The 21,706-nt window shown below is 38.7% G+C and overlaps 1 protein-coding gene across 5 annotated transcripts in view; it reads left to right on the forward strand.

Annotated features, from left to right (window-relative positions):
- Positions 1-21,706, forward strand: part of CUL1 (cullin 1) — a 102,112-nt gene that overhangs the window by 45,808 nt on the left and 34,598 nt on the right. For all 5 annotated transcript variants that reach the window (XM_055115487.2, XM_008973964.5, XM_063606132.1 and 2 more), the window contains exons 3-7: positions 9,775-9,949; positions 12,779-12,946; positions 15,097-15,147; positions 15,341-15,431; positions 16,122-16,285. In XM_055115487.2, the coding sequence (XP_054971462.1) occupies positions 9,775-9,949; positions 12,779-12,946; positions 15,097-15,147; positions 15,341-15,431; positions 16,122-16,285 (649 nt within the window). The remainder of the gene's footprint in view (positions 1-9,774; positions 9,950-12,778; positions 12,947-15,096; positions 15,148-15,340; positions 15,432-16,121; positions 16,286-21,706) is intronic.

Raw genomic sequence — 21,706 nt, forward strand, 5'->3', positions numbered from 1 at the left:
CTCTGTCTTTTAATTGTAGTTTTAGCCCATTAACATTTGTTATAATTATTAATAGATTAATTTTAGGCCTACCATTTTGTTTTTTTCTCCCCTTAAAAATTTTCTTTGTTCTTGCTTTCCACCCTTCTTTAGGATTATTTGAAATTTTTTTATAGTTCCTGTTTAATATATTTGTTGGTTGTTTCTGCAGAGTGTGTGTGTGTGTGTGTGTGTGTGTGTGTGTGTGTAAGAGAGAAGAAGGAATAAAGAGATTGCTCTGAGGATATAATACACATTTTTCTTAACATTCCACTTAGAGTTAAGATTGTATGACATCATAGAAAATGTAGAGGAATTGTGGTTGTATAATTCCATTTACTACTCCTATCGCTCTCCTTTATATTACCTCTACATATGTTTTTAAACCCACAAGACGATATTATAAATTTTTGTTTTAAACCATCCTTTGTATTTTAAAGAATTAAGAAAAGTATATTTACCCAGATACTTACTGTTTCTACTGCTCTTCATTCCTTCCTAAAGATGCAGGATTCTATTGTAGTGTCAGTTTGCTTCCACCCAAAATGCAGGTCTGTACTATGAATTCCCTTAGTTTTATTTTACCTGAAAATAGCATTATTTTGCCTTCATCTTTGAAGGATATTTTCACTGGCTATAGAATTACAATTACTTTTTTTCTTTCAGCATTTTTTTTTTTCTTTCACCACTTAAACATGTTATTGCACTGTCTTCTGGCCTTTGTAGTTTTTGATGAGAAGTTACTGGTCATGTGAATTCTTTTTCTGTGTTACGTTCTTTTTCCCTGTCCGCTTTCAAGATTGTTTCCCCTTTGGTTTTCTAGAAGTTTTAATCTTTTTTTTCCTCTCAAGAGTTGATTGTTTCTGTTGGTCTCTCTGCAAACCCATGACTCGTCTTTATTTTGCTGTCAAGACCATCCAATGAGTAATTTATTCTAGATTTCCTGGTATTTCAGTTCTAGAATTTTTATTTTGTTCTTTTTCATGGTTTCTGTTTTTGTGCTGCAATTTTCATTGATTATGAACATATTTTTCTATATCTTTTATTATAACTATAATAGTTGCTTTAGAGTCTTTGTCTCCTAATTCCAACATTTGGGTCAACTACAGCTGGTCTCTGTTGATTGTCTTTTGTCTTGAGAGTGGATCGCATTTTCCTGTTTCTTTTACATCAACAATGTTGGGCTGTGCCATTCCCATCTTCCAACACTAGGCCACTTTTCAGTATACACCTCCTTTTGGTGGTTCTCTGGTGCCTTCAAGATCATTGTTTTAATATTTTTTCTAGAGTTTATCGTTATTTGCCAGAAATGTGGTTAGGTACTTCGGTACATTTAAAATTGGAATCATGGTTTAAGTAACTGAAAGTTTCAGAGGCTCCATGGTGACTATTAGGATGAAGATGGACTGGAGGTAGGGCGTAGAAAGGAGATGTGTTCTCTATTCGCAGGAAATCAATAATTTACGCAAACGTTGATTGGTCAAAGAACAAAACAAGCATATGACTTAAAGACATGTACATATCCAGCTAAAAATGAAGAACTAACTCTAGAAACAGTTAAAGATGGTTCCCACTATGGGTGGGGAGGGTGGGATCATAACATTCTGGCTTGTTCTTCAGTTGTTTTGCCTGTTTCATCTCTTCAATTTAGATATACGTTGAACCTAAATTGTCATAAGCAGGAAGTCTCCTAACCACTATCATCTAATGCTTTCCATTCCTGACTAGATAATGGTGAGGAGTGATGCTAATTTGGGAATGAATGTGATGTTAAACTGAGTAGAAACTTTAAAACAGCTTTTAAGAAGCGTTCGTTTTGTTTCAATCGTGCCTTTCAATCTGTTTTGTGAGGCCCCTTGCCTGTGTGTGTGTGAGGTCCTCTCTGAGGGGTGGGCTTGGAGGAGGAAGTAATGGTGGGGAGGGGCAGTGTTCTGGGCACTGAGCTTTCCTCCACAAAGAACACTTGGTGAGAATGAAAGGATTCTGTGGCCAAAAGTTTAAAACCCCTAGCCCTGCTCTCTGGAAGCAACTGCTACATTGATTCATTGATTCGAGTGCATTGCAAAGTCAGTGCACATAGTACAGTAGCTGGCCAGGTATCAGTGATGACCTAGTCATCATCATTGCATCAGTGCACACTTGAGTGCAGCCTTGTTCTTTCTGTCAGCAAACTATTTAAGGACCATTGCAAGAATCTGCCCTGAAAGAACAAACCTTTGGATATCAAGAAAGCTCAGGATCAGACTTAGAAAATGGATGGGCGCAGATTAGGAGAAAATCCTAGAATTAGCCTTGGACTACTACTAAGGAGTGCTAACATACTTAGTGGCTCAGAGGGCAACGTTATGTGGAAAAACACAGACATCCTTAGTAAGAGTCAAAATGATTCAGAATGGACTCTATGTAAAACCATTTTGGCAATATCCTAGCCAATCTATTTAGCTTTTCTTTATCCACTTACAAGAATGTTAGGATAAATCTGTTTAAGTCTAAAACAGGTGATTCTTTAGTAAGTAAAAGTAAAAATTCCATCTGATGAAAATGCATTCTAGTTGGCAGCATTTTCTTTTCTTAAATATACTTAATGATACATGTTACGATTGATGTCTTAGCTGAAATTTGATAAATATATTGCAGTCTTTTTAACCACCATCTATTCCATGACATTGTTAAAAGCTGCGTACTCTATCTTCAGGTGGACCCAAGAGTGGGTTTAACTAAGTTTGACAAATAGCTTGTTACAAGTTTTTTGCCATTAGGAGCAATGCTGTGATAGTTTGCTAGCTAAGTATTCGTACACTTCCGTGATGATTTCCCTGTGATAAATGCTTATGAATATAATTGCTGTATCAAAAGGAATGCACTTGTTGAAGGCTTTTGAATATTCCAGATTTTACTTCAGAAACGGTGTAATTGTGTACACTCTTAAGCATATGGAAGCTCCCATTCTCCTGCACTTTAGCTATCATTGGGTTTGTTTTTTAAAAAACCTTTGTTAATTTAGTAGCTGGGAAGCCATAGATTGCCAAGGAACAGAAGTCAGGCTGAACTAAATAACCTGAAACATCCTGGAACCAAGCACCTAAAACTGGGTGCTGTGTGAAATACAGCAAAGTGTAATGCTCTGCACAAAAGTAAGAGGGAATTCCCAGGCATCTGAAGAAGAGAAGAGAGCTGAAAATGAAGGCGCTAACCATTGTGAGCCTCTGTGTGGCAGCATAAGGACTTGAGCAAGGTAGGCTGGCCGGTAGGGGTCACACAGAAAAGGAAACAAAGCTTTACACCTGGCTGGGAGGGGCTGAGAGCTGACGTTTCCATGGAAACCTGGAAGACAGAAGCCTAAATACCCTTAAGTGTATAGGTGAACTGAAAAAAATAATAATCATCGACCTACTCTCCCAGGAAAGCAGCTGCTAAAGGATTTAAGCTGAGCTCTGGATATAAGGAGAGTGGGGAAAGTTGTCTTTAGAATCAAGGAGCAAAAAACACTATGGAAAACAGACAGGTTTTTAAAAGAGAAATTCTATAAATGTAAAATGAAGTCATTAAAATTAAACAGTAAATTTGACACAACCAAAAGAGAATCACTTAACCAGATGGCAGATCAGGAAAAATTAGAAAGTTTGAACAAAGATAAAGTGATAGAAGATCATTGAAGACTTTCAACCAAGGTATAGAAGGTAACATGAAAATATCTCACATACACGTACTAGAAGAGCTAGGAGAAAATAGAAAGGGGACCGGAAATATTTGAAGAGGTAATAGAATCTTCCAGAATTGTTGCAAGGTAAAGTGGGCATGTCATATTTTAAGGTAATTAACCATTTCAAGAATGTATAACTCCAAAATAAAACAAGAGCTATAAGGGAACAAGTAAACTACCATTCCAGTAGAAGGGGAGAGGGAGGAAAACCAGAAACATAGAAACAGAGTTAAAATAGAAAATACAAAATAGGATCGTAGAAATTAATCCAAATAACAGTATGAAACAGTTCACCTAAAACCAAACTCGACTATCAGGTAATATTAGACTCAGTTTTTTTAAAAAGTCAATTATGCTGTGGTGATTTACAGTAGACACACCAAGACACAGAAACAAAGGTTGAAAATAAAGGGCTGGAACAAAGACATTTAAGGAAAATTCTAACCGAAAGATAGGTATAATAATGTCAGATACAATAAGTTTCTAAGGCAATATTGTTAGGAATAAACGTGGTTACTTCCTAATGATAAAAGGTACAGGTTACCAGGAATATAATTTCAAATATGTATATTAGTTAACACTGCTTCAAAATATGGCAGATATTTTAGAGAATTATAAGATAAATTGATAAAACTATTGGGAGATTTCACTAAAAATTTCTTGGTAATTAATAAGCAGACAAATCAGAAACAATATAGAAGATCTGAAAAATAGAGTTGACCAGCTCTAATGGGTCCCTGTATCCAGCAGTTAGAGATGGGCATTGTTTTTAGGCACATGTGAAATAATGGCCCCCCCGTTCTGGCCCAGCAGAAATTACATACTTGGCAACAAGTCTCATCACATTTTAAATAAACTGTCAGAAAGATAACATTCTCTTGTTTCCGCAATTTAATTTTAAAATTAAATTAAATTTTTTTGAAGGTAAAATACGTTTTGGAAATCTAAACTGTTTAACTCCTAGAACGAACAGTGGAAAAGAGAAAATATAACTGAATGATAAGGAAAATATATACACATCAGATTGATGTGATGCAGCCAAGTGGCATGTAGAAGAAACTCTAGTATTAGTATAAGTTTTTCCTATACTTTCCATGTAGTATGAACATTTTATATAAGTATTTTAAATGCTTATTTAAAAAAAGAAATTACAAAGTTAACCAAAACAAGGATTTGTAGAGAAAAGGCATATGTGAGGAAAGAAGTAGTCTGGGCGTGGTGGCTCACGCCTGTAATCCCAGCACCTTGGGAGGCAGAGGTGGGCAGATCACCTGAGGTCAGGAGTTCGAGACCAGCCTGACCAACAGGGAGAAACCCCGTCTCTACTAAAAATACGAAAATTAGCCGGGCGTGGTGATGCACGCCTGTAATCTCAGTTACTCAGGAGGCTGAGGCAGGAGAATCACTTGAACCCGGGAGGCAGAGGTTCAGTGAGCCAAGATCGCGCCACTGCTCTCCAGCCTGGGCAACACAGTGAGACTCCATCTCAAAAAAAAAAAAAAAAAAGTAAAAAGGTACAGAAATGAAATAAAGATACAGTAATGAAAATTATTAAAACCCAAAATAGTTCTTTAAAAAACCAACAAGCCTCTGGCAAAATTAATGATAAAAAGAATGGCTTTGAGGCGCCACACACTGCACCCATCTAAAACAGCAAACTTAATCCATAAATGCATGTGTCTGCTCCACCGACTGGCCATTCCCCCGTCTCTCTTTGGCCTTCCTACTCCCTGAGACACAACAATCTTGAGTTGAGGCCAATTGATAACCCCCACGATGGCTTCAGAGTGTTCAAGTAAAATGAAGAGTTGCATGTCTCTCACTTTAGATCAAAAGCTAGCAACGATTAAGCCAAATGAGGAAGGCATGTTGAAAGCTGAGATAGGCCAAAAGCTAGGCCTCTTGTGCTAAACAGTTAGCCAAGTTGTGAATGCTAAGGAAAAGTTCTTGGAGGAAATTAAAAGCGCTGCTCCAGTGAATGCACAAATGATAAGAAAGCGAAACAGCCATATTGCTGGTAAGGAGAAAGTTGGAGTGGTCTGGATAGAAGATCAAACCAGTCACAGCATTCCCTTAAGCCAGTGCCTAATCCAGAGCAAGGCCCTAACTCTCTGCAATTCTGTAAAGGCTGGGAGAAGTGAGGAAGCTACAGAAGAAAAGCTAGAAGCTAGCAGAGGTTGGTTCATGCGATTAAAGAAAAGAAGCCATCTTTTATAACAGTAGTGCAAGGTGAAGCAGCAAGTGCTGATGGAGAATAGCAAGTTAGCCAGAAAATCTAGGATCATTGATGAAGGTGGCTGTGTAAACAACAGATACTCAATTTAGTCAAAACATCCTTCTATTGGAAGGAGATGCCACCTAGGACTTTTTTTTTTTTAATTATACTTTAAGTTCTAGGGTACATATGCACAATGTGCAGGTTTGTTACATAGGTGTACATGTGTCATGTTGGTTTGCTGCACCCATTAACTCGTCATTTACATTAGGTATTTCTCCTGATGCTATCCCTTCCCTAGCCCCCCGCCCCACGACAGGCCCTGGTGTGTGATGTTCCCCTTCCTGTGTCCAAGTGTCTTCATTGTTCAATTCCCACCTATGAGTGAGAACATGCAGTATTTGGTTTTCTGTCCTTGTGAAAGTTTGCTCAGAATGATGGTTTCCAGCTTCATCCATGTCCCTGGTAAAGAACATGAACTCATCCTTTTTTATGGCTGCATAGTATTCCATGCCACCTAGGACTTATCATAGCTAGAGAGAAGTTAATGCTTGTGTCAGAGCTTCAAAGGACAGGCTGACTCTCTTGGAGGTGAATGTAGCTGGTGACTTTGTTGAAACGAGTGATCACTTACCACTCTGAAAATCCTAAGGCCCTTAAGAATTATGGTAAGTCAAGCCAATGTGGTGACCCGTACCTGTATTTTCAGCTTCACAGGAGGCTAAGGTGGGAGGATCACTTCAGACCCAAGAGTTTGAGGCAGTAGCCTGCTATGATCATGTCTGTGAACAGCCACTGCTCTCCAGCCTGGGCAACATAGTGAGATCCTGTCTCTTTAAAAAAACAAACAAACAAACAAACTCTGTCTATGCCCTAGAAATGGATATTAAAACCATAATAAACCACAGTATGAATGCAAGGCCAAGGTTGTGGTCGATGAAAACTCATGCACTACAGGGTGCTGGATAGCCGCTTTGTAGCACTAAGTTGGCAACTCTTAATAAAGTTAAACCCACCACTTTGGGAGGCCAAACAGGAGGATTGCTTGAGCCCAAGAATTTTGGACCAGCCAGGGCAACATAGCAAGACCCCATCTCTACAAAAAATTGTTTAAAAGGGCCTGGCAAGGTGGCTCACATCTGTAATCTTAGCAACTTTGGGAGGTCGAGGCAGGTGGATTGCCTGAGGTCAGGAGTTCAAGACCAACCTGACCAATATGGTGAAACCCTGTCTCTACTAAAAATACAAAAATTAGCCAGGAATGGTGGCAGGCGCCCGTAATCCCATCTACTCAGGAGAATCGCTTGATCCCAGGAGGCAGAGGTTGCAGTGAGCCGAGATTACATCGCTGCACTACAGCCTGGGAGACAGAGTGAGACTCTGTCTCAAAAAAAAAAAAAAAAAGAATATACCTCTCTTGTCACTTTGTCACTTAGTATTTCTGTGCTCCAAGAAACTTGTACATGTACTCAAGGAGACCTGCTGGTTTTATTCTTTGCAGCTTTGTAAATACACAAAAAATAGGTACCTGCCAAAAGGACTATTAGCAAGGTCCACCACCAAGAGAGTTGATAAAGTACTGTAAATGTGCATTACACAGTATATTACAGCTGCGGCTATGTCAGATACCATCAAAAACAAATGGCAGAGCAAATGTACATATTACAGTTTGTATAATTTAAAAATGTAGAACATGGCCAGGTGCGGTGGCTCACGCCTGTAATTCCAGCATTTTGGGAGGCCGAGGAGGGCGGATAACCTGAGGTTGGGAGTTTGAGACCAGCCTGACCTACATGGAGAAACCTCATGTCTACTAAACATACAAAATTAGCCAGGCGTGTGGCGCCTGCCTGTAACCACAGCTACTCGGGAGGCTGAGGCAGGAGAATCGCTTGAACCCAGGAGGTAGAGGTTGTAGTGAGCTGAGATCACGCCATTGCACTCCAGTCTGGGCAACAAGAGTGAAACTCCATCTCAAAAAAACAAAACAAAATGTAGAACATGTGAAATATATTTGATACACATTTATCCAGCAAAATATAAAAACATAGGAATGATATATACCAAATCATGGTGCTATTTGCTAGGGTAAGAGGAAGGAGTGGGATGAAAGAGGGAGAATATAATGCTTCACTTATAACCTGTAATATTTTATTTTCTCAAAAGTTGAGGGAGACTGTAGGTGGAATATGAGACAAGTGTGGGAATGCAGTAAGATCTATCAAAACTGGGTCATGAGTATACAGTAGTTGTTTATTGTAATCTGTGATTCTCTGTACAATTGAAATAGTTAATAATTTTTCATTGTTTTAAAGTATAGTTCTTTGATTATTACCTAGATTGGTTGAGTATTTTATTAGGTTTGGGGGCATTAGTATATATTTATTTTACCTTTTAGATTTTCTGTGGTATATTTTGTTCATGTTTCCATAGAGATTCATTTTTTTAATTGCTTTAAATTAATTTATTAAAGATAGTTTAAGGTATTTCATCTTAATCTATAATTTTGAATTTATTTATGTATTTTTTGAGACAAAGTCTTGCTCTGTCGCCCAGGCTGGAGTGCAGTGGCATGATCTCAGTTCGCTGCAACCTCCGCCTCCCGGGTTCATGCCATTCTCCTGCCTCAGCCTCCCGAGTAGCTGGGACTACAGGAGCCTGCCACCACGCCCGGCTAATTTTTTGTGTGTGTTTTTAGTAGAGACGGGGTTTCACCGTGTTAGCCAGGATGGTCTCAATCTCCTGACCTCGTGATCCACCCGTCTTGGCCTCCCAGAGTGCTGGGATTACAGGCGCGAGCCACCGCGCCCGGCCTGAATTCATTTTTTTGTATGATCTTACTTAGAAAGGGCCGCTCCAACCTGAGAACAGATAAGCGTTCACATATATATTCTTGGGTTTACTGTTTTAGCTTGTATATTTTAAATCTTAATCCATTTGTAATATATTTTGGAATATATCATGGAATATTTAGAAATATCTTGCCCTCATGCCATTTATTAGATAATCTATCTTTTACCCGCTGTCTTGAAGTATCTTTATATAGTAAATTCTTAATTATACCAGAATATTGTTTTGTTCTGTTTTGTTGATCTTTCTGAGTATAAGTATCTTTCCGTTCATTTTATTCAATTAATAATACATGCAGATAAGCTCATCATATTTAAAGGATACAACAGAACACGGTGGTTTTCTGCCCTGCCCAGCCCCATCTTTTCATTCTCTGCGCTCCCCCTGCAGATGCAGCTGTTTTGCAATCAGCTGTCTCTGCTGTGGTTTATACATCTCTGTATTTCTCAGGAGTGTGTGGACACTGCTGCCGTTCACTGATAAGTTTTAGATGGCTATGACTATTGTAATATAAGGACTTGGCTTTCTGAGTCATTTTAAAATAAAGTTTGTGTTATTTCAATATTTAGAATCTGTGCCTCTGAAAAAGTTACAGCTGAGCATCATAATAGACAGTGCTTATTGTTAGCTTTTTGTTTTTCCTGGAGTCAGTAATTGCATTTTTCTTTTGGGACAGTTTTCCACAAGGTCAGTCACATCAGATAATCTAAAAGGTCCGGATTTTTTTATTGGCAACCTCCCTCCTGGAATGTTCCCTTCTCCACCTTGGCGGTTTTGCTCTCAAGGCCTACCAACAACCTTGTGAATGGGGCTTGTTGACTTTTAGCTTTATGGATAGTGTGAATGGGATCTTTGTTCCATTCTAGTTTTTAACAGGTTTTGGTTGATATATTGGGAATGCATTGGTAATGAAATATAAGAAAATATGTTTATGTTAATGACCGTTAACGTCTGTGATATATGTTGGTTTCCTTAACTTTTCTCCAAGTCATGTTTATAACTACTGTACTAGTGTTCACCAGTCAAACCAAGCACGAGGAGCTGGAGTTCCTCCTTCTAAGTCGAAAAAGGGGCAGACACCTGGAGGAGCTCAGTTTGTTGGCCTGGAATTATATAAACGACTTAAGGAATTTTTGAAGAATTACTTGACAAATCTTCTTAAGGTAAGATGTTTTATATATATACTGAGTATTCATAACAGGATATAAAAAAAGGAGTGAAATAATGGTTCTAACTTGTTAAATCTTTCACTGTCATCTGTTACTGTTTTAGACACTAACGTAGGTGACAGTGTTTTGCTATTGCATAGTCTTTTACCTACTGTGAATATGAAATCACCATAAACTGTATTCTAGTGTTTTGTTTTTTCGAGATGGAGATCTCACTATGTTGCCCAGCCTGGATTTTTGATCTCCTGGGCTCAAGTGATCCTTCCACTTCGGCCTCCTGAGTAGCTGAGACTCTGCAAATGCTCACCACCATGCCCAGCTCATTCTGTTTTTTAAAATTAGAAAGCTTTGATAACCTTTTAGCATAATAGTGCTTTCGTTAAATTACCAACCATTTTGGATTTGGTTGTTAGAAATGATGAACTTTTTCATTTAAAGCAAATATGTATTCAAATTATCTGCATTTTACTGTGAACCCAATGTGGTGTTCCCTATCAAGGTGTAGAAATAATTGTAAGGTTATTCAGTCTTGGAAACCATGTTTTTCAAATGTGATCTTGCTCTTTACACATGGTTGTGAAGTACTTTTTTTCTTTTCTTTTCCTTTTTTTTTTTAAGACAGGGTCTTGTTCTGTCACCCAGGCTGGAGTGCAGTAGTGCAATCGTAGGTCATTGCAGCCTCCAACTCCTGGGATCAAACAGTCCTCCCGCCTGAGCCTTCTGAGTAGCTAGGACTACTGGTATGTACCACCATACCCAGCTCCCAGCTAATTTTTAACTCTTTTGTAGAATCAGGGTCTCTTTATGTTGCCCAGGCTGGTCTCCAACTCCTGGGCTCAAGCAGTCCTCCACCTCCACCTCCCCGAAGTGTTGGGATTACAGGTGTGAGCCACAGTGCCTGGCCATGACGTGTATTTCAAAACTGCTGTGAAATTGTGCTCGTGACCATGATGAGTTTCACTGTGAATATCCATTTCCTTCTAGCGCAGGTCCCTCCCACTCCAAGCCTTTGGTTGGGCAGTGGTGGAGTCTTTTCCCCTTCATCTCCCGCCTTTTCTTCCTTGGTCTTCATCCTTTGTAGCAAAGGCAGTGTGACTCCTTGTATCTAGCCACAAGATGAGCAAGTGGGTCCTTCATCTGGTTCTACACTGTCAAAGAGTGAAGACGTCTATACTGTGAACCCAGGGAAATTTGCAGGAACTCTTCTGTGTATATATTTTAAATATTTTTTATTTACACAATGTGCAAAAATTCTGCATGCTGCAAAATTGTTTTACCTAATTTATTTTTGCAAGCTAATTGAAAACTTTAAAACATCTTGCTAACAGACTGTATGTAGTTGGCTGGCCACAAGTTGTGACTAGTGTATTATTTTCATCTTCCCCAAATGGTGTTTCTAAGGTCTTGCTGAAGCCACTGTTCTTTTTATTCACAACACATCGTAAAGTGAATGTTGTAATTAATTAATTATTCTTTAGTACTAAAGTAAGAAACAGTATATTGTGCTAAGTGAAAAGGTTAATGACCATGCCATCAGTGATATTTTTGCATTTTAAAAAGGTCAAGTACCATCATCCAAAATAGCTTAGCTTTACATTTTAAAGTTCGTTTCATATTATTTAAATTTAAATGAACAAAAAATTATTTGTCTCAAGAGATGATCCGGTTTTTACATGGCTTGTTTGGTCACTCGTGTACCTTATACATGTGGAGCTTCCAGTCTGTTGTAGCCATTTAGTTTTCATTGAAGACACTGAGGCTCAGAGAAGCCGGTGGGCTCGCCCCAGCCCTTCCTGCAGCCCTTCTGCCCCCACCTTCCTCTTTCGTGCTTCTCTGCTGCACACACCTAAATGGCAGTGTTGCCATACAGTACCATTAACGTTTTTAAAAGGTAAGGTTTACTTTGTAGATGCCATTAATCCCTAAGAAAAAGTTTCAAGTTAGTCTCCTTCAAATAAAAATTTGTGACTCAAGTTGTGGAAATCTGGATAAAAATAATTTTCGTAAATGCACATTTTCTTGAAATATTGTTATACTATTGTACTTACCTTATTTTTACAGATTACCACAAAAAAGTGTTTTTATGGTTTTTAAGTAAATTTAAAGAAGGAAGAAGATGCATTTAAAAATTGAATAGTATTAGTCTCATTGTCTGAATTGCTAAGTAGGACATGTTGATTTCTTTTTTTTTGGGAAGGGGTGCGGCGGAGTCTTGCTCTGTCGCCCAGGCTAGAGTGCAGTGGTGCGATCTTGGCTCACTGCAACCTCCGCCTCCGGGGTTCAAGTGAGTCCCCTGCCTCAGCCTCCCAAGTAGCTGGGACTACAGGCATGCGCCACCACGCCCCGGCTAATTTTTGTATTTTTAGTAGAGACAGGGTTTCACCATGTTGGCCAGGCTGGTCTTGAACTCCTGACCTCAAGTGATCTGCCCACCTCGGCCTCCCAAAGTGCTGAGATTAGAGGTGTGAGCCACTGTACCCAGCCAATTTTTTTAAAAACAAATATCAAAAATACAGATGATTTTGTGGTATATTTCTTAATAAAAAGGAATTACCTGCATATCAAATGTTCAGGGTACTTTTTTTGAGTGTGTTTGCATATTTAATACCATGAAAATGTTCCGGTTTAATTTGAGATGAAAGAATTATTTTACTATGTTCTTGTGAGTTTATTAGCATGCTTTTGTATACAGAATAATTTAAAGAAGCCATCTAAAATCACATGTGTCAATGTATTTTAATACAGTAGATGTTATTCACCCTTATTTTTAATTTATAATGTGACAAATTAGTCATCTTAAAGCTTTAGTTAACTTGTTTTTAGGATGGAGAAGATTTGATGGATGAGAGTGTACTGAAATTCTACACTCAACAATGGGAAGATTATCGATTTTCAAGCAAAGTGCTGAATGGAATTTGTGCCTACCTCAATAGACATTGGGTTCGCCGTGAATGTGACGAAGGACGAAAAGGAATATATGAAATCTATTCGGTAAGAGTTTTGTTTTAAAACGTTTTAAATTTGTTTTTGTTTTTGTTTTTAATGGCAAATTGTCTTTCAGCAAGAGAATCTAGGCAAATATTAAGCTTTTTTCAGAATAGTAAACTAATTTTCATTGTTTTATCAATAAATGTCACTTAAATATTTTTTAGCAAGAAAGTAGAAGAATGGGTAAATTGGAGTTCTAAAATACGATTTGCCCATTTCTGCATTTGCTTTTTAAAAATTTCTTCTTTAATTACCTGACCCTACCATCACAGTTTGCCTGGAACTGCCTGAGTTTTCGCACTGAAAGTCCTCAGTCCTGGTAGTCCCAGGCAAATCAGGTGCCATACCTGAGGGCGAGCCCTGAGGATTAGCCCTCCCATGCTTTAGAGTCTGGGAAACGCTGCTTCATGGAGAGGACCCTGAATTAATTAATTACTAAATCACCCTCATTAATATACGTTTCTTCAGTCAACGAAAGGGGTTTTTTTTGTCCATTGGTTTTCAAAGTATGGTCCTGTATTAGTCCGTTTTCATACTGCTGATAAAGACCTACCTGAGACTGGGTAATTTATAAAGAAAAGGAAGTGTAATGGGCTCAACAGTTCCACGTGGCTGGGAAGGCCTCACAACCATGGCAGAAGGCACATCTTAGATGGCGGCAGGCAAGACAGAATGAGAGCCAAGCAAAAGCGGAAACCCCTTATAAAACCATCAGATCTCGTGAGACTATTCACTACTATGAGAACAGTATGGGGGAACCACCCCCATGATTCAGTTGTCTCCCACTGGGTGCCTCCCGCAACATGTGGGAATTACGGGAGCTATAGTTCAAGATGAGATATGGGTGGGGACATAGCCAAACCATATCAGGTCCCCAAACCTGCTCTGTCAGCATCACCTGGGGACTTGTTAGAAATGCACATTCTCAGGCCTCGTCCTAGACTTAAAGAGAAACTCTGGAGATGGGGCCCAGCAATGTTTTACCAAGCTCTCCAGACAATTCTGATGCATGCTCCAGTTTGAGAACCAGTGTTCTAGAGCAGTTAAGGGAGGACTCAGAACAGTCTGTTCATAGGCTGTCAGATCCACACAGACAATGCCCTTTAAAACTAGTTTTGTTAAAATGTCAGATTCTACATAAAGGAGTTAATCACCATATCCAAGAATGTTGCTATAATAGCAGTACTTTGTAGCTTCACTTTTGACAAATTTAAAAGAAAAACAATGCTGGTTGCAGTGGCTCATGCTTGTAATCCTAGCACTTTGGGAGACCGAGGCAGGAGACCAGCCTGGGCAGCATAATGAGACCTACAAAAAAAATATCCAGGCATGGTGACGCACCTGTAGTCCCAGCCACACATGAGGCTGAGGTGGAAGCATCACTTGAGCCCAGGAGGTGGAAGTTGCAGTGAGCCATGGTGGTACCACTGGACTCTACCTTGAGTGACAGAGTGAGATCATGTCTCAAGAAAAAAAGAAAAGCATAATGTATCCCGGATGCATGACTAGTTTTTATTGTCTGTATAGCTCCAGTTTCTATACCAAAATTGTTATTGCTTCATAATGATACTTTGCTATGTAGTTAATCCAGTTCTAACAAAACTTTCGAGGTTTAGTTGTTTGATTTGGGGTTTTTGTGCTTCCCCTTTAACATTTTATTTATTTTTTTAACTGACAAAAATGTGTACACCATGCCTTTTTGAAATATGTGTATATTGCGGAATGGCTAATGGGATTTTTTCTTTTTCACATATAAATGCTTTCTTGAGACTCAAAAGTTGTTAGTGTAGGAATCAGGATGATCTTGGTTCATTTCCTTTTGGAAACCTGCTTGACCTAAATGTGTACCTTACAGTAACATCACGGACTCCTAAAAATCATTACGGTTTTTAAACTTTTCCTATACTGTTTTCAACAACAGTTAAAGAAAATGTAAATAAAGAAGTTGAGCTGACAAATGTCTGTGCTTGGATACCTCTTGAAGTTGTTGACTCTAGAGAGTGACTTTCTGCTTTTGTCCTAATAGCAGATTTTGACCAACTTGTAATCTAGAAATTTTGATAAAGTAATTTGAGATTTAGATTATTTCCTATGACTTCAATCTTGGAAAAACATGGTAAAAGTATAGACATTTTGTACTTTTTTTCCTCCAGCTTGCATTGGTGACTTGGAGAGACTGTCTGTTCAGGCCACTGAATAAACAGGTACCTACTGGTGTGAGCGTGTGCATGTTCCTTTTAAAATCCCTTCGCAGTTTCGTTGCTTAGCTTTTGTCTCGTCACTCCTTCGGATTATCCCATCTTACATTGTTTAGTGGCTGTGAATGTTTAAGGGATATGTAGTAATATATATCATATTCTATAACCTGTGTAATATTTTTCTACATCCTTTCTAAAGGTAACAAATGCTGTTTTAAAGCTGATTGAAAAGGAAAGGAATGGTGAAACCATCAATACAAGATTGATTAGTGGAGTTGTACAGTCTTACGGTAAATAATTTCCCTTTAGTTTATTCAAAGTTTTCACATCAAATGGCAATTACAACAATGCTCTAACAGATTTCATTTTTAAAATATTTGAATATTATAAAGGATATTGTTAGCATTTACGAAGGTACTTACATTTCTTTTTAAGTCAGTGTGACTTTGTTTTTATCCATCATAAAAGCTGTTTGATCCGTGTGCCTTAAGGAAATTTTGATGAAATAGACATTTTGATTATTTTCTTTTCTGGTCTCATAGTGAATTACTGGATATGTTAGAGTGTGAGCTCAATGATAACCAGAAATCTATATCAGCTTGAAAAATTGAGATTGAGAAACTGATAAAGTAATACAATGTCTTAAAAACTTGGGTAGCATTGTATTTCTTTGCAAATTTAAAATTAGTTATTTTTATTGCTTTTGCAAATACAAAAGTTCTCTAAAGGAACTTCATAATTTTGAAGCATACCTGGCCATGGGTCAGAATTACTTGCTTTTTATACGTCTTGGATTTTTTTCCTTTTTTATTTTATTGAAAGAGTGTACTTTAATACTAGTGAGTAAGAGTTACTTATGTCCTGCCATTTCACATTTACCTTTTAAACATAACTTAAACTGAATGCTACACCTAAGTATATTCTGTGAAATATAACCAAAAAAATAGGGTAATTGAAATATAGCTCATATTCATTTCTAGTGGAATTGGGGCTGAATGAAGATGATGCATTTGCAAAGGGCCCTACGTTAACAGTGTATAAAGAATCCTTTGAATCTCAATTTTTGGCTGACACAGAGAGATTTTATACCAGAGAGAGTACTGAATTCTTGCAGCAGAACCCAGTTACTGAATATATGAAAAAGGTAAGCTTAAATATAGTACTTTAAGTAGACTTAAGTTAAAGTCATTGCTACTCAAGTGAGTTCTTTTTAGCATATACAGCTTTCTTTACAAGTCATTTGTTGGGCATTGTTTTTCTAGAGTGTTTTTATCAGGTGCAAGTGCTTCTCCTAATTCTCCAAGGAGCTTCTATAAATTAATTTGGTAATAGTGACTGAGAGTTCTCCTTGCTGTTCTAAGGATATAACCACAATAGCTACATGAATTTTTTTAACTGTTTATTGTAGAATGTGGATTTATATAAAATGGGCATCACAGTCATGTCAATGAGAAAATTTTAAGAAACAAATATTTTCAGATTTGCAAACTTTAATTTTTTGCTTCTAAAATATCCCTAAGAATCTATTACATAGCTTTCATGATTATATTAGAGGAAAAGTTCTTCTGAAACTAGGCTTTAAATTCTAATATGAGAGGATGGCTGTCCTCCCGCTTCAGCCTCCAGAAGTAATGGGATTAGAGGCGTGAGCCACCACACTCAGCTAATTGTTTTATTTTTGTAGAGATAGGTTGCCCAGGTTGGTCTCAAACTCTTGGGCTTAAGTGATCCTGCCACCTGGGCCTCCCAAAGTGCTGGGATTACAGATGTCAGTAACCATGGCCCGCTGATAATAAAGATCTAGTAGAATTACTCTTTGTTCTCTTTCTTAGAAATATAGATATCCTGGCTGGGCGTGGTGGCTCATGCCTGTAATCCCAGCACTTTGGGAGGCCAAGATGGGTGGATCACCTGAGGTCAGGAGTTTGAGACCAGCCTGACCAACATGGTGAAACCCCGTTTCTACTAAAAATACAAAAAAATTTATCTGGGCGTGGTGGCACGTGCCTGTAATCCCAGCTATTCAGGAGGCTGAAGCAGGAAAATCGCTTGAACCTGGGAGGCGGAGGTTGCAGTGAGCCGAGATTGTGCCACTGCCCTCCAGCCTGGGTGACAGAGTGAGACTCTGTCTCAAAAGAAAAAGCAAAAGAAATATAGATATCCTGGATTTAGACTCTAAGGAATGACCTAGGTCTGGAGTCAGCAAACTTATCTTGTAAAGGGCTAGAAAGGAAATACTTTAGGCTTTGTGAGCTATGTGATCTCTTTTGCAGCTGTTCAACTCTGCCATTGCAGCACAAAGCAGCCAGTGGGATATGTACACAACTGAGTGTGGCCGGGTTCCAATAAAACTTTATTTACAGAAAAAGGCAGGCAGGCAGAACTTGGCCTACAGGCTACAGTTTGCTGACCCTTGACCTAGCTGTACTAGGACAGTGGTCCCCAACCCTTTTGGCATCACAGACGGTGGCTGGGGGAAGAAGGGGGATGGTTTTGGGACGAAACTGTTCCACCTCAGATCAAAGGAGCGTGCAACGTAGATCCCTCACATGTGTAGTTCACAGTAGGGTTCGAGCTCCTATGAGAATCTAATGCCGCCCCTGATCTGACAGGAGGCGGAGCTCAGGTAGTAATGCTCACTCATATGCTGGTCACCTCCTGTTGTGCGGCCCAGTTCCTAACAGGCCACAGACCCATACTGGCCCACAGCCAGCGATTGAGGATCCTTGTACTAGGAGATCTCCAGGAGTCTGGATCTTACCAAGCCTGACACCTGCTTGCCCTGTATTCCCTGTTCACTTGGAGTATGAATGGACTGCGGAATCTCTTTTCCGTATGCTGAGATAGAAAGTCAATTAAAAGCAACAGCTCTGCTCTAACCTCATAGAGAAAGTCCTATCCGGTTTGTTTGTGGTGACCTGAATGCATTTTCCTATAGGAGATAGTGGTTATAAATGGGCTTAGAAGTTTGAAGTTGAAAGTCCTTGACAAATCTCTGCTATCTCAAAATCTAACAAAAATGGAACTATTCAGGGTATTATACTTGGAATATTAATGGTTCCTTGTGTATAATGGTGGGCTAAATTGACTTTCGTATGCCAATCTGGAACCTAACCAGCTCACCCAGAGTTTCAAACAACTGCCTAACAAATGAACTTTTGAAACAGTCTGTTTTAAATGTTAACATTGCCTGTTATTTCATTGTTTAATATGACAGTGTTGTATTCCTAAACACTTCTCTTATGAAACTCTGCTGTATATGGTGATTCTTTTAAAACTATATATCCCAAAGACCTCTTATCCAGATGCACATCCACGACAGTGGCGCAAGCCTGTTCTTTTTATGGGTTTATTAGAGGATTGTGGTCATCTCCTTTGTCCACACTGATGAAGTAGTAGTGCTCTAGGGCAAGGAAACCAGTGTTCTAGGGCAGAGCTACTGAAGCACTCCCAGAACAGGTAAATCTGTTTTTAAAACCAGGCCTAGGCCGGGCGCGGTGGCTCACGCCTGTAATCCTAGCACTTTGGGAAGCCGAGGCGGGCAGATTTCCTGAGGTCGGGAGTTCGAGACCAGCCTGGCCAGCATGGTGAAACCCTCTCTCTAATAAAAATACAAAAATTAGCCAAGTGTGGTGGCGGACACCTGTTACCCCAGCTACTTGGGAAGCTGAGGCAGGAGAATCACTTGAACCTGGGAGGCGGAGGTTGCAGTGAGCCGAGATCGTGCCATTGCACTCCAGCCTGGGCAACAGAGTGAGACTCTGTCTCAAAAAATAAAAATAAAAATAAAACCAGGCCTGACACCAAAGACGGTTGAGGAGCAAGAATTTCCAATGGCCTCGATGTTTTCAATCCAGCATGAGCCCTGCCTTCAAGGAAGCAGTGTGCTTCCTACATCCTGGTTCCCATAGAGGGGATTCATTTCTAGAAGAGTTAAAGGTTTGGCCCAGATCCACTTGGATCACACCAAACACGACTTCCATCATATTCTGAAAGATGATAATGCAGAGAGTCTATAAGCATAAAAATTTGACCATGTAATTCTGCTCTCATCCTATAGCCTTGCGTCTCAAACTGAGCTATGAGTCTATTTTTAAATCCCCACCCCACCATTTATTAGGGGGATGACCTTAATGCTTCTGTTCCTCAAATTCCTTATCTGTAAAATGTGAATAATAATAATAGGTAATAGTGAGGATTAAGTGAGCTTTAGTATTTACAGATTTTAACATGAGGTATTTATTTGTGAAAAGGTGCTTAGAATGGTGTGTGGCAAAGAGCAAAGCTAATGTATTTGGTATTACAAATATACATCCCACAAAACCTCCAGTGTATGCCTGGGAGGATGCAAAACCACAGGATAAAGGGTGGCAAATCTTACTCAATAACTTAGGGAGCAATTATGTTTACATTACAACAAACATTCTATCAGGAAATAGAACAACAAAGAGATAAAACATGACCCTTCAAGAAATACTCTGCAAATTCTAGCCAGTTGAGAGCAGTTCAAATTCCCTGGGTCTGTGTTCACTTTTCTCTATTAGGAGTGTTTTACAGGAAACATCTAAGAATATTTGGCTTGTCTTTCCAAGCATGGCTTTGAAGAGTGAACCATGTTAGTGTTTCTAAAAGATTTGACTGTCTCATGCGATTGAGACTGATCTGAGCTACAGAAACTCTGTGTGACTACTCTAGGTTTCTAATGTCATTTTTAAAAAACTTTAAAAATATACCATACTTCATTAATTTGCTTCTCTTTTTTGGTTTTTATTTTCCTTTTGTTTTTACTGAGAACCGATCCTAGTGAATTAATAAAGACCATCTTTAATGGCATACTTTTATTTAGTCATTTGAATTTGACCTTGGTGTTCTAATACAACAGTCTGCCAAGTACAGTGATGATCAGGAGCCTATTTGACTTGGAATCATTAGAGAACCTAAATGGCTGTCCTTTCTGAAACCTGACGACAATGCCTACGACCTTGGTTTCCTTGCCAATATATAAAATAAGCTAGTGTTGAGGCCCCTCAGCCATGAATGTTTCTGTAATCACCTAGGCACCTGTTCACTCTTCCTGCCCCGTCGGCCCCTGCAGGAAGGGTCTGTAGACTAAGAGGTGGAGAGCCGTGCCTCTCAGAGGATGAATCAGGAATGGCATCAAAGCCTAATCTTTCATCTCGGAAGGGGTAAAACTATGTTTTGCTGCCTGAGATGATTATGTTCTTCCAAGAAAGAGTTATAACTTAAAACAGAAAAAGTGGTGCTGTTTGGTTTGCATGTTCTATATTCCACCAGCTTTAGGTTCTTGAGTTATCAGTCTTAGTGGAACATTAGATATAAAGCAGCATTTATTGTTTTAAAATAGCTTTATAATCAGAAAAACAAAATTACGCATTAACTGTAGACTTTTTGGAAAATACAAATAACATAAACCTACAAGCCTGGGGCACTGTTGCTGATTATATAAACCACATTGGAATCATGGTATAGGTTTTTTGTAACTTGTTCACTAATGATTTGTTATTAGTAGTTGGTGTTTATTTTAGTGGGTAATGATAGTTCATTAACTGAACATATAATAACTACCTCTTATTGGAAATGTATTAACTTCAAGCTTTTTTCTATTTCTTCATTTATGAGTTGTCTTTTCTTCCTTGTGTTTTTATTTGGTTGTACTCACTGCTTTGCTGGAGATCATTATGTATTAAGAATATTGACATTTTGACACATACTGCAGATATTTTCCAAGTTTATTTTTCACATTTAGCTATTTAGAACGTGTAATAAGGTTCTGACTTACGTGGTTTAAACAATTGTCCCATTATTATTAGTTCTTGATAGTACAAGTCCCGCCTAATCATTTTTTCATTTTATTTTTTCTTGGCTCTTGAGTATTGATTCATTACCAGTTGAATTTTTCCAGATTTCTCCAAAATTATACCAAATTTGAAAATCTGGGCAAGGCACGGTAGCTGGACAGCCTATAATCCCAGAACTTTGGGAAGCCGAGGCAGGAGAATTGCTTGAAGCCAGAAGTTTGAGACCAGCCTGAGCAACACAGTGAGACCTTGTCTCTAGAAAAAATTAAAAAGTTAGCCGGGTATGGCGGCATGCACCTGTAGTCCCAGCTACACAGGAGGCTGAGGCAGGAGGATCACTTGAGCCCAGGAGTTTGAGGCTGCAGTGAGCTGTGATTGTGCCACTGCACTTCAGCCTGGGAGACAGAGCCAAGATCCTATCTCTGAAAAAAATATATTTAAAACAAAAATCATTTTGGAGAGTATTGGCATTTTTATAATGCAAAATATAATTCTCTTTATTCAGATCACCTGAATAATTTATTGAACTTTCTTCCTTGCTTTGATAATTTAGTAGTTTCTCTCTAAATTTTTGAAAAGTCTGATTTCTGATGATGATTTCCATGTAATCACTTCAGGGCTTATATTTGTGTGACTCTTGGCTTCAAGTAGTTTTTAATCTAAAGTACCACATCTTAGTATCTGCACAGAAGATGCATTCATTTCTTAGAGTGGCAGAGACATTACCTCAAAAAGATAAAATACCA

This window comes from Pan paniscus, chromosome 6 (assembly GCF_029289425.2).
Source record: "Pan paniscus chromosome 6, NHGRI_mPanPan1-v2.0_pri, whole genome shotgun sequence".
Lineage (NCBI taxonomy): Eukaryota > Metazoa > Chordata > Mammalia > Primates > Hominidae > Pan > Pan paniscus.